Source organism: Rhinolophus sinicus, chromosome 6 (genome assembly GCF_057876585.1).
Source record: "Rhinolophus sinicus isolate RSI-liver-muscle chromosome 6, RSI-T2T, whole genome shotgun sequence".
Taxonomy (NCBI): domain Eukaryota; kingdom Metazoa; phylum Chordata; class Mammalia; order Chiroptera; family Rhinolophidae; genus Rhinolophus; species Rhinolophus sinicus.
In genome coordinates, this window is record NC_142506.1 from 56,159,612 (window position 1) to 56,172,263 (window position 12,652).

General features: G+C 37.6%; 1 protein-coding gene across 1 annotated transcript in view; it reads right to left on the reverse strand.

The window, feature by feature from the left end:
- DNAH14 (dynein axonemal heavy chain 14) overlaps window positions 1-12,652 on the reverse strand; it is a 204,067-nt gene that overhangs the window by 54,233 nt on the left and 137,182 nt on the right. Inside the window, exons 57-61 of the mRNA XM_074316462.2 lie at window positions 11,009-11,190; window positions 8,461-8,569; window positions 7,809-7,934; window positions 4,087-4,181; window positions 496-655 (exon numbers count right to left, since the gene is read on the reverse strand). Of these exons, the coding sequence (XP_074172563.2) occupies window positions 496-655; window positions 4,087-4,181; window positions 7,809-7,934; window positions 8,461-8,569; window positions 11,009-11,190 (672 nt within the window). The remainder of the gene's footprint in view (window positions 1-495; window positions 656-4,086; window positions 4,182-7,808; window positions 7,935-8,460; window positions 8,570-11,008; window positions 11,191-12,652) is intronic.

Consider the following 12,652-nt stretch of genomic DNA (forward strand, 5'->3'; position numbering starts at 1 on the left):
TAAGGGAATAGATTTTAAAACTGGTCAATACAAGAAAAAAATGAAACCATGTGTAGTGATGGATGTTTACTAGACCTACTGTGGTAATCATTTTGCAATATATACAAATATTGGATCATTGTTGTACACCTTAAACGAATACAATGTTATATGTCAGTTGTACCTCAAAAAAAATCTCAAACATTTATCTACTCATAGTGTGTAATGCAAACCATCCAAAAAGACTTTCTCCCACTACTAGCCTATTCTCTATTCTCATTATTTAAAGAGATTCTGAGACATGACCTTTTCCAATTTCAATGACGTATTGCTTTTCCTTGACACTTCGAGGAAACCTATTATATCTGGAGATACAGCTTGCTCGCTGACCTTTTAACTCCCACCATTGTCTTCCAATTCTACTAGAAAATTCCAATTTTAATATTCAATTTGACTCGTACAGGTTATAAATATGGAATGTATCCATGATGCATAAATTAGCGATTAACTTTTTACCTTCTCAGGTATGCTGTCCTTGTCAAGGTTAATTAATTTCTTTAGGAAACCAGTCTCTGAAAGAAGTAAGTTTGCTGTAGCCCAGTTAGGTTTCTTTTGCAGAAGAATACAAACTGCATTCATGACAGTCAGCACAAGGAAAGGAGGACGTGTGTATATTCTGTAATATATGGTGAAAGTCTAATCAACTTTACAATTAAAGTCGAATGCATCCTGTAAACTATCTAGAAGACAATATATACAGATTTTTAACAAGTATTTTAATAAGGAAAACTATTTGCTAACGTATAGCTTTTTTCATTATTTGGATATCTTTAAAAATTTGGGTATCTTTGATATATGGGTATCTTTGCTTTAAGAAGATAAAATGCATGCACTTTAATTATGTAGAACATCGCACAGGTTAATTCTTTTCATTGTAAAAGTAGTCTCTGTAGAGTTCTTCCTATTTCATCCCAGTGTTGATTTACTGAAGATTACTTGACAGAGACATTGTGTGTGTGTGTGTGCGCGCGCGCGCGCGCGCGGGCAGGGGAGGGTAGTTGGGTGTCAGCCCTACTCTTGTGATTTAAGGGGTGCTGTAAGGTGCAACCCCCCCCTTAAATACATCCTCTGACTTTTCTTCATCCTGATTTAAAATTCCTACCATAAAGATCACTGATACAACAGAGGTGGGGGAAGGGGAATACATGGGCATTTGTCTCTCAAGTTGTTAATAATGTCATCATTAGAAACTGCCTCTTAGCTGTGTCCTGATCAGGTGACATGCCACTGTACCTCTGATGAGAAGCGGACACTTTGGAAATCCAGAGGTCAGAATAAGGTTCACAAGAAGGAAGTTTTAATGAAAAGTCACAAGGGTGGTGGTTGCTGTGCAACAGTATTTGGGCCTCGGAACAGAAGGGACAGGTCTATCCAGGGTAATGAGTCTCCCCCAAATGAAAATCGTATAGAGTTCCCAAAAGATGGAAGCCAACAAAGCCAACTTTCTATGTACAAAATTATCTACAGGGGCTGCCAAAAAGGTCCCCCTGCCTTAAATGCCACCATCACTAGAGATTCATTCAATTCTAGTAATCTTTGTTCTCTTTAACAATCTTTTAAAATACAGCTCTTTTTCAGGGGGACTAAATAATTGAATCATTAACACTTTATTTTGAACTAATTTAATTTGCTTTTCTGAGATCATCAGCCTGGCTTTTCTGAAATAATGAGAAAAATAATAACAGAACTAGGGAAAAAAAGACAAGGTTCACAGAGGAGAAATGAGAGTTCCAAAAACAAACTTTCCTTCAACTTTGCCCAGGTTTGACTCTTTTTAAAGCAATTGCGATGGGAAGATAGTGAAATTCAGACAAAATGTGCTATCTATGAAATTTTAATTAAATTAAAGGGAAAACAGGATTGAATTGACTATAATTTAATCTATGTGCCACTTTCCGGAAACAAATATTTGATTCAAAGTGACTGCTATCTACACTGGAAAGCTGCTGTAAAGTCCTCCATTATTACACAGAAGTGCTCTGTCGTGGACCCTTGCTGCTTCCTCCAATCTGCATTCCTACTGTCTTCTGCCTTCTTCTCGCGGCTAATGTTGCACATTGGTAAAGGGCCTTACGGCCACGGGGCACTCATTTGCGTCTGGACGGCGGAAACCGCACTATGCGCCGCTACATGTCGTTCCTGCGTGTCCTAAGAATGGCAACAAAGATCATACTACAAGACATTTCATTTTTCTGGCACTTTGAAATGAAGTGAAATGCACATTAGCAACATCGCAAGGGAGTATGTTAAAAAAAGAAAAAGGCGTACACAACAAATCCAAGGGCAAGGCCAGTTTTCTTTAGCGTTTGCAGTACCAGGCCAGGAAGAAGGGCCTGCTTATCGGAGGAAACCTCTTAGCACGGAAGCAGCTTTTGTTGAGCGCTTGCCTTACACCACACTCTATTCTAAGCATTTTCCATGTTTTAACTCATCCAGTTCCCTCAACATCTGTTACTGGGGACACTGTATGGAAGGAAAGGTGAGGCATAGACAGACTATGCAACTAGAAAGCGGCAGTGCCAAGATTCCAACCCCGAAGCTTGGTCAGCCCAGGAAGCTTGTGCTTAACCACTGTACCCCACTGTTCCTCAGAAATCAGGCCAGAGGGAATTTGAGCGGATCGCTCTCTCGGGGATATCTGCCAAGAAAAGCTAGGAGAATAGAACTTCTGGAACAAAGTCAGAGGTACAGAGGGGGTCCTGTTGGGAAAGATCTACTCCTCTGATGTCATCGCCTGACACTCTCTCCATTCTGGATTTTCACAGTTCCTGAAACCCATCAAACACATTTCTGCCTTAAGGCTAAGACTCTTGTGCTTTCCATTTCTTCTGCTTAGAATACTCTGCCTCTAGATTTCTTCCTAGTTTACACCTAAACTTCACTCAGTTCTCTGCTTCAGTGGCATCTCATCAGAGAGGCCTTCTCTAACATTAACTGTGCTATAACCTCGGCACCTGAAATGGGCCTGGCCCATAGTGTGCACTCAATGTCACGCTGAATGAATGAATGAATGAATGAATGAATGAATACAAATGAATACATATGAATGAGGTAAAAAGGGAAAAAAATTGTTCCCTTCCTCTTGCTTGTCTCTCTGTGCATTTGTTTTGCAACTTTAGGTGGAGTAACTTCATCATTGTGAAATGTTCTGTTCTGCCTATAAAAATGTATTGATTAAAAAAGATTCTTTTTTTTGCCATTTCCCCAGAGTTAATAATATGTTATAAATATCAGGGTAGACTTGCTTCACATTTCTGCAACTGTAACTTAAATACTACTTTCTATAAATAATGGAAAGCTCAACACATTCTGAGCTACAACAGGCAAATTCCTATTGTTTGTTGAGCTGGAGGACTCAAGTTAAAAATGATCTCACCCAAAGATTCAAATTAGAACCCTCAGGTTCAAATCTTTGTACCTTAAAGTATTTAATTTCTTCTTGTACTTTCTCAGGAACTTCTCCTGAACTGCTTTTCCCACACTGAGGTTGGGTTTGGGAAAGGGCACAAGGGGAAGTGCTTCCCATAGCGACACCTTGTGGCAGTGGCCAGCAGTGCAGCATCCGATGTGCGTCCCTGCACCCCCACACATCCCCAGGGCTCTACAGCTGGGCTGGCGCAAGCAGCAGTGCTAGCACGTGAACACCGTCCTCTTAGTTTTGGAACTGCAGGTCAGGCGCTCATACAATCACCATAGCTTTTCTTTCCAGTCTATTGAGTCCAGTAACACAATATTTTATCAGTTCTAAGATGCACATTTTTACATCTCTGAGATTGGGATTCAGTTTATAACCAAGAGCACGTCATATAGTTTACTTGGTAGTATTTCTTCTTTCTTAAGGGTACATAAAATACTGATATGCCTTATAGTTGATGGTACCATAACATTGATTAGATACAGCATATAACACACATAATAAAAAATTTAAAGTTACTGAGATGCGTAAAAATGACTTAATTTGAAAATGTAATATAGACCCAGTAACATTTACTATGTATCTATGCTTTATCCAGAGATTTTCCAACTCTAAAGAAACAGGTAAATTACCTTAATTCAGAGACATCGGCTTTATCCAAGGCACGTAGCGCCGCAATTGCCTTGTCTAGAGCTGGCAGTACAGTTTTCAGTTCATTGGTAATTTTCTGCATATAAATGAATATAGTTGTGTATTTAAAATTTTTACATTTTGAACTTGGAAAACATAATTTGACATTTTTACAATGCCTGTAAGTTATGCATCTACATGACTTAGGTGTGTACACACATGCTTATGCTGTTGGAAGAGTGTGTTATAGTCCCAAATGTAATCGTGTCTCATTCAATCCCCGATGAGGAGTTATCTATGAGAAGCAAAAGCACTAAATGGCTTCTGCATTCTCTATGAAATTCAGTGTAGTATTGGCTATGCCCTTTTGAGGAGTGGTGCAATTAAAGGTGGAATTCTTATAAAGCTTTATTATAAAGCTCAGAGCCACTCCCCTGCACAGGCCCCTTCCAAAGCCCTGGAAAGAGCTCTGCCAGTATGTTTATAGGGTCATGTGTTTTTGTTAGACCTGCAAAAGTAAGGCATTTTACCTGCAACCAGGTAAGACCAATTTCTCTGTACACTTTTAACTCACTCTTTATCAGGTTTCCGATCATGTCAGGTGACGCTGAAATAGCGATGGCCATTTTAGGGATCTGGCTAAGGAGCTGAGGGGGAATTATATTTATATTGCTGACAGTTACTTCCTTGTATAATCAAGTTGTTGCAAGCTAGCTCCAAAAGGAATGACTTCTAGAACTATTTCCCCAAAAGTTCCAACTTTCCTCGACATGTGATATTAAGGTGCAGGGCCAGAGGTCATATTTTAACAGAAACATGTACTATAGAGCCTGGCACCAGAAGTACTGGGTGGTGGAGGAGAGACAGGTTTGTAATTTGTGAAGCCAGAATCTGGTCAGTAGAGAATCCTTCCAATTTTTAGCTGTGTGAAATTGTAAGGTACATGGTCAGATTTTCACTGACATCTACTCAAAATGGAAGCTCACTCCTTCATGAGTATATTCAATACTGCAGCATATACTATTCTAAACCTACTATATATTTTCCCTTTTTCTGATGGGAGTTGTGCAGAAAGAGTTCATTAGAATTCCTGGGTTTTCAGGTAATAATTATGATGCTGGTAAAGATGTTTTAGAATGTCTCAATGAAATAAGTGAGAAAGTACAGATTCCTTATATAGATATACGTGAAAGGTGCCTTATTTTATAATTTTAATTTACAAATAATTAAGACAAAAATTTGTGGAATGTTAAAAGTGATGGTTAAAACCAATACGTTATTCTGATATCAAGGAGTGAAATGTAATGAAAATTTTCAGATCACAGAAAAAGCATTAATTTATTAAAAGGAAAAACAAAGAAGTAATGATCTGGCTTTTGGTCTATTTAATAATCTGATTAATGAGGAAAAATGTGTCATACGATCACACTAGAAAAATTTAAAGTTCTGGCTGAGTTTGCAAGAAATATTGACATTAATGAAAATATGAGTATCAGAAAACACCTCTATTATGAAGATATGGATGGAAAACTGGTTAATGAATGCTCTCAATTCAAAGAGTATTTAAAATTAATCACTGCACAGAAACACACTCATAGATACAGAGAACACACTGATGGTGGCAAGAGGGGAGGGGGCATGGGGAGGTGGGTGAAAAAGATGAAGGGAGTAAGAAATACAGATTGGCAGTTACAAAACAGTCATGGGATGTAAAGTACAGCATAGGGAATATAGTCAGTAGTGCTGCAACAAGTATGTACAGTGCCAGGTAGGTATGTATAGTGCCAGACTAATGCGGGATCACTTCATAAATTATATAAACGTCTTAACCACTGTGCTGTACCCTTGTAACTAATATAAAATAATACTGAATGTCAACTGTAACTGAAAAAAATAATTTAAAAAATAAAAAAATGAAAATTAATCACTGCACGAGAAACCTTGAAATGCCATTGCTACTTTTACCAAGTTTGACAGCAATCTTAATAAAAATGTTCACAACAGGGAGGAGTTACGAAGTTGAAAGAAACTTTTCTAAACTATCAAAAATGAAAAAACACAGTTTGATCAACTTTACTACAGGTTCTATAAGGAAATGATACTAGAAAATGATTATCATATGAAGAAGTGATCACAAGTATGCAATGAAAAAATGCAGGAAAAAAGGCATTATGGGGCACACGTGTAAGGCACTTAATTACTAGATATTATTGTTATTTTTCTAGACTTTGTGATGTTTGTAATAATTGTCAGCTTTTAAACATTTGTATATTATTTGATTTCTTTACTTATTTTAAATAGATATTCACTCTAACTATGAACTGATAATTTTGTATTCTTTTAAAAAAATATGTCCTCAAAATTGTATAAGCTTTAGGTCCTACAAAACTTAGATTTGCCACTGAAGCCAGATTACCTCTTGCAGGATGGCAAAAACAAACACACACCTGTTAATTAATTCCTCTGTATCCATTTTCTTTTGGGCTAAAAATTCAAGATTGAAGCTAAGCTGTTCTCATATTTAATGTATTGTTGAAAAGTGGCCCCTTCGTGTGGTTGACCTAGCAGAGGTGATAGATCACTCACAGTGAAACTCATGTGACGTCTTGAGGGAAGAGGGAAGTTCCACAAGTTGGAAGAGTTGGCCGTGGTGGCCTCCCCACTTCCCCGATGCTCAGCAAGTTACAAAGTCGTGCAGTTCACTCGGGTCCACGTAAGGAGAGTTACCTATCATGTTACCTAGCTTGAAGTAAATTAGCCCTTAAAACATGGACAGGTGGCTTAAAAATGTTTCTGAAAGAAACTTTGGATTAAAGATCATGTTCATAATGGAAGTACAAGTCCAACAATGAGAAAAAGGCAGGCTGATACTTCTCTTATCCCGGCATGAACTCCTCTTCAGCTATGTTATAAGGTAAAAGCAATGCAGATCTAATCAGGTCTGACAAGAAGCCAAACAAATATTTTGAAATTACCTAAAGGACTATTGGAAATATGTATTCCCGTCTGCTATTGTTCATAATAAACTTTGCCCTGAGTATTTACTGTGCTTTGGGATATTAGCAAATGATAGTAGCTCATCTATATCATTTATAAAATAAATACACACGTTTTGGGGGTATAGACACGTGCACGCACACACACACACTTTAATTGATGGAGTTGCTTAATTAAAGACCTTTGCATATGGAAGACAAATGAAAGTCCACTCCACCTCCTCTGAGCAGGGGTGGCTACTGATCATACCAGGATTGAACATTTGGTTGTCTGCTCCTCCAGACTGGTTCCTGCTGAGATTCTGACTGGAGAAGTATGGAGGGGAATTGGCCAGTTTAAAAAGAGAGAATTAGTCAGTAGAAATGACACACCAAAGAGACGGTCCCTAGAGTTGCTTCGTTTCCCGCAGAAGCTCCTCTGGGAGACCACATGGATCCTGATACGGCGTGAATGAGTTTCTGTTCATTGTACTAACCAGAGAACTGACTTATCTGTCTCTTCCTAGGATCACAGTTTTCTCAAGGACAAGGACCCTACATCTTTGTACTCCCTGATTTCATTTAATAGTGTCTTACATGTAGTAGGTACTCAATAAATATTTGTTGAGATAAATAGTAAAAGCAGCCAAAGTGAAGAGCAGTCAATCCGACCTTTTCAATTTGAGGACTAGGGAATAATTTTGCAAATGTCCAAAGGATTTTTACTGATTATACTAGTTTAGTTATACCTGAGCATAGTTTTCCACAATTCTTATTTCTTCTGTCATAATTTCTTCATCCTGTTTAACAAGCATCTGAACTTTCTCAACTACTTGAGAATCTTTTTGTAGTTTTTCCATTAAGATTTCTTCTTCCTAATGAACAAAACACATCTCCTTATTAAGAGGCATGATATCTTTTTTAAAGAGAAATTCAAATAGCTCATTTCATCATTATAAAATTGATCAAAATCAGCTTGAAATATATTTGTGCAATAGACAAATAAGGATGGCTATAATAAATATCATTTCATACAATACACATAAAGAATGGTGACATGTAATGATGTTTAGAATACTTGGCAGCTTGCAAGTTACCACAGAACAGTCCAGATAGATTTAACTAATAACTATGGCATTTTTCTGTGAGCTTTTACAATTAGTTATATACCTATTGTCACATTTATTTATTAAAATAGAATTATGTTAATATTTTGCTATTATTGTTGTTGCTTTCCTCGTTTTACAGATAAGAAAACTGAGACTGAGAGAGATTACACAGCTGCATGGTAACAAAGCAAGAATTCTAACTCACATTTGTCAAGTACCAGAGCCTTTGCTTTCCAACACTTTTTATATTAAACTGTAAAATCTTTAAAAAGAGATTTCAAGTGAAATGTACCTTTGCTTTTTGTTCTATCTGAGGGCCAAGAATCAAGAGCTCCTTCTGCGTATCTGTGACTAGAGTGGTGGCTTCCAGGATCTTGGAGAGACCCATATAAAAATGACTCCTGAAGGAAAATGAAATGTATTAACAGGTACAAGATGTAACAAAGTATTAGCAAAGCAAGATATACTGTGTTCATGGGTGGGAAGACAACATGGTAAAGATGTCAATTCTCCCCCAGTTGATACACAGGTTTCATTCAATAAAAAGTCGCAGTCAGTTTCTTTTGTAGAGAGAGTCAAACTTATTCTAAAATTAATATGAAAAGGCAAACAAACTAGGATAATTAAAATAATTTTGAAAAAGAATAATAAAATGGGTGGAATCGCTCTGCCTGATTGTAAGACTGATTATACAGTGACAGTAATCAAGATTACGTGGCATTGGCAGAGGGGCAGACATGTAGGTCAATGGAACAGAATAGAAAACCCAGAAATAAACCCACACAAGTACCATCAACTGATTTTTGACAAAGGTACAAAAGCAATAGAGGAAGGAAAGTTTTTTTCAACAAACGGTGATGGAGAAATTGGTTACATAAAATGAACCTTGACCTAAACCTCACACCTTATACACAAATAAACTCAAACACAAATATTAAGGGTAAAAGGTGAAACTGTAATGCTTTTAGAAGAAAACAGGAGAAAATCTGGAGGGTCTAGGGTTTGGTGAGGCGTTCTCAGACATGACAAAAGAAGCACAATCCTTAAAAAAGAATTGATACATTGGACTTCATCAAAATTCGAACCCTTTTCTCTGTGAAAGACCATGGTTAAGAGAATGAAAAGACAAGCTACCAAATGGACTAAAATATTTGTAATCCACATATCTGACAAAGGATTCAAACTTAAAATATATAAAGAACTTCCAGAACTCAAGAATGAAAAAAATTGAATAACCCATTTAGAAAATGTACAAAAGATATGAAGAGACATCAAACTGAATAGGACATGTGGATGGCAAATAAGTACATGGGAAGATGTTCAATACCACTAGCCAATAGAAAAGGACACAGTAAGACTCCAATGCTACATAATTATGCACTTATTAGAATAGTTATAATAAAAAATAGTAACAATACCAAATGCTCGCAAGGACACAGAAAATCTGGATCCCTCATACACTGGTGGGAATGTAAAATGGTACAGCAACTATAAATAAGAATTTGGGATTTTCTTTAAAAACTCAAGATACACTTACCAGGTGACCTAACAATCACACTCCTGGCATTTATCCTGGAGAAATGAAATTTTACATCCACACGGAACCTGTACCCAAATGTTTACAGCAGCTCCATTCGTAACCACTCTAGGTTGGAAACAGCCCAAATTCCTTCCTTGGATGAATGGTTACACAAACAATGGGACATCCATACCATGGAATACTACTCAGCAATAAAAGGAACTAACTATTGATGCATGCAATAGCTTGAATGGATTTCAAAGGCATTATGCTGAGTGAAGTCCATCTCATTCCCTCATTGTCAGGCATAAACCTGTAGAGATGGAGAACATATTGGTGGTCGCAAGGGATTTGGAACGGCAGGTGCAGGCCAGAGGGTGTTGACTATAAAGGGGCAGAACAAAGGAGATTTCTAAGGCGATGGAATCGTTCTGTATCCTGTTTGCTGTTGTGGTTACGCGAATCTACACATATGATAAAATGGCATATAACTATATACACACTTTCTACCAACGCTAATTTCCTGGTTCTAATAATGTCCTAGTTATGTCAAATGTAACCATTGGAAGAAAATGAATAACTGTACTATTTTTGCAACTTCTGTGAGTCTAATTATTTTAAACGAAAAAGGATTTTTTTTTAAATAAAAGAAGTTATGAGATAAAGTTAAAATTTTTCCATTTACTATTCACGAGAATAAAAAATGGAAAAAACACAGTTTGTATGGAATAAAATCAATACAAATAAGTATTTTAAAGTCAGAAAACTGCAAATCTGTTAGTGAACAAAATTTTAGCTCTAATTCTACCGAGAGAGGGAATAAGCACTGTGGAGCTTTTTTTTAAAAGTAGAAGATATGATTCCTACTTCTTGGGCTTTCAAAATCTAAAAGTATATTGTCACTCATGCCCTTTAAATTGTCAATTACATCGATACTTTCAGTATTTTATTCTTTAATCTAACAAAGAATGTTAGGTTCTCAAAAGTTCTCATATAGATTACTACAATAACTCAGATCTTTTTATTCTTGTTTCTCTCCAATTTATTCCCCATTCTAATTTTAATACCAGAGTGATCTTCCTGAAATACAAGTCAATTTAATTACTCATCCATTTAAACAGCGTTTTAAAGTCTTTTACAGCTTTTGCCTTTTCCTCCATGGAAAAGGAAAAGGCAGATGTGGTTTCCCTCTTTTGAGTTTGTGTCTGTTTTTACAAATAAAAGCACCAATGTAAAATATATATATATATATATATATATATATATATATATATATATATATATATATATATCTATATTTGACTTGGTCTCAAAGTCTTACCTCTTTGTTTGCATTTCCTTCTCTTGTGACCTCAAAATATGTGCAAATGTGTCCAGGAATCGCAAGTAGCTACTGGGAGTGACATAATAATGCCTTCTAGTTTTTTGAAAGTATTCTGTGCTCAAGTTTTTTACACTTTTGTGGATTTGAACGCATGTTGGAACAAGCTTTTCTTTTAAGTTCTGAAAAACAGTAATTTTTAAGAATTAAGGGAAAGCAATCCAAATATACATTTAAAAGGTTAAATTGAATGTGAATAACTTGAAATAGTTTATCATTTTGAGATGTGGGGATGCAGAAAAAGGCCCGGGATGAATGGGACCAAGAATATATAATTTTTAATAGCTGGGGTGGACTTAGGGTGGAAGAGGCAACAATACGGCTAATAATTAATGACACGCCAGACTCCTTCTAGGCTGAACCCTCATTTCTGCTACAGCCAACTAAAGATTTAGGGCTCTATTGTTAATGGCCAAAGTTTATGGTGCCTTCTTTATCTCCCATCTTTCTTTCTTAAAGTAGGTGATCAAAAGCAAGACACTCAATTTCCTTGAGTAAAATAAAGCCGCAAAAATGTAAGGGCTCAAAAGATATACAGGTGGGCAAAACTAGAGTAGAAAGAGTGTCCCCTTTGCTTAGCTTTGGAGAAAATACTGACTTAGACATTCATTACCTGGTCCTGGTTACCCATCTCCAGTCCACCGTGCCTAGCCAATCACCTGGTCACCCTTGACCCAGCTGCATTTTCTTCCTGGTTCCACCCTATCTCTAACCTTCTTGCCCTTTGCTTTCCTTGAACATGTGGACAAGTAAGGCTGCACGCCCCTTTCTAGGTCCCACACTGAGTTTCAAGCCTCTATGCATTTACAACTTCTTTTGTCAACACCCCTTGGGATCTTCAGTTGAATCACTCTAGAAAAGATTCTTTCTTACTTGTGGCTCATAAACCCTGAGCTCATTTCGTGTGTGGCTTGTGCTCTCATTTCTCTGTAGTTTTGCTGTTGCAGCCCAGCCAGAGAAATGTACAAGGAATGCACAGAAGGTTGTAGCATTCTTACCATAGGATCTGGTATGCAAAATGGGTTTTCCACGGGGACAGAATAGCGGCAGCCATCTGTGTATTGCTTTGTGGCTCATGCCAGGTGGCCCTGGGCAGGGCACAGGCTGCGGCTAAACTCGACCTGCACTGGGGCCTCTCTCAGGAGGCCATCTTCAGACCAAGCTGGAACATCACCCAGCTGCCTCCAAGGACGACACACCCAACGGGCAGACTGGGTAGGCACCACAGCCCTGCTAAAGCGAATCCTGCTCTATAGGGTCAGCCCCTGCACAAGACAGTAGTCACAGCCAGTCCTCAGCCCAAGGATCAATCCCTCCCATTGACTTGCCAACAGCAACCAAGATTCAACCACAACAGGAGGGCACACACAACAGAGACAAAGAAGGACTCAGTAATCCCCTTTCTGGGTATTTACCCAAAGAAACCCAAAATGCTACGTTGAGGGGACATGTGCATCCATATGTTCATTGCAGCATTGTTTACAGTGGCTACGATGTGGAGGCAGCCTGGGTGTCCGTCAATGGATGACCAGATAAAGAGAATGTGGTGCATATATATAATGAAATATTGCTCGGCCATGGAAG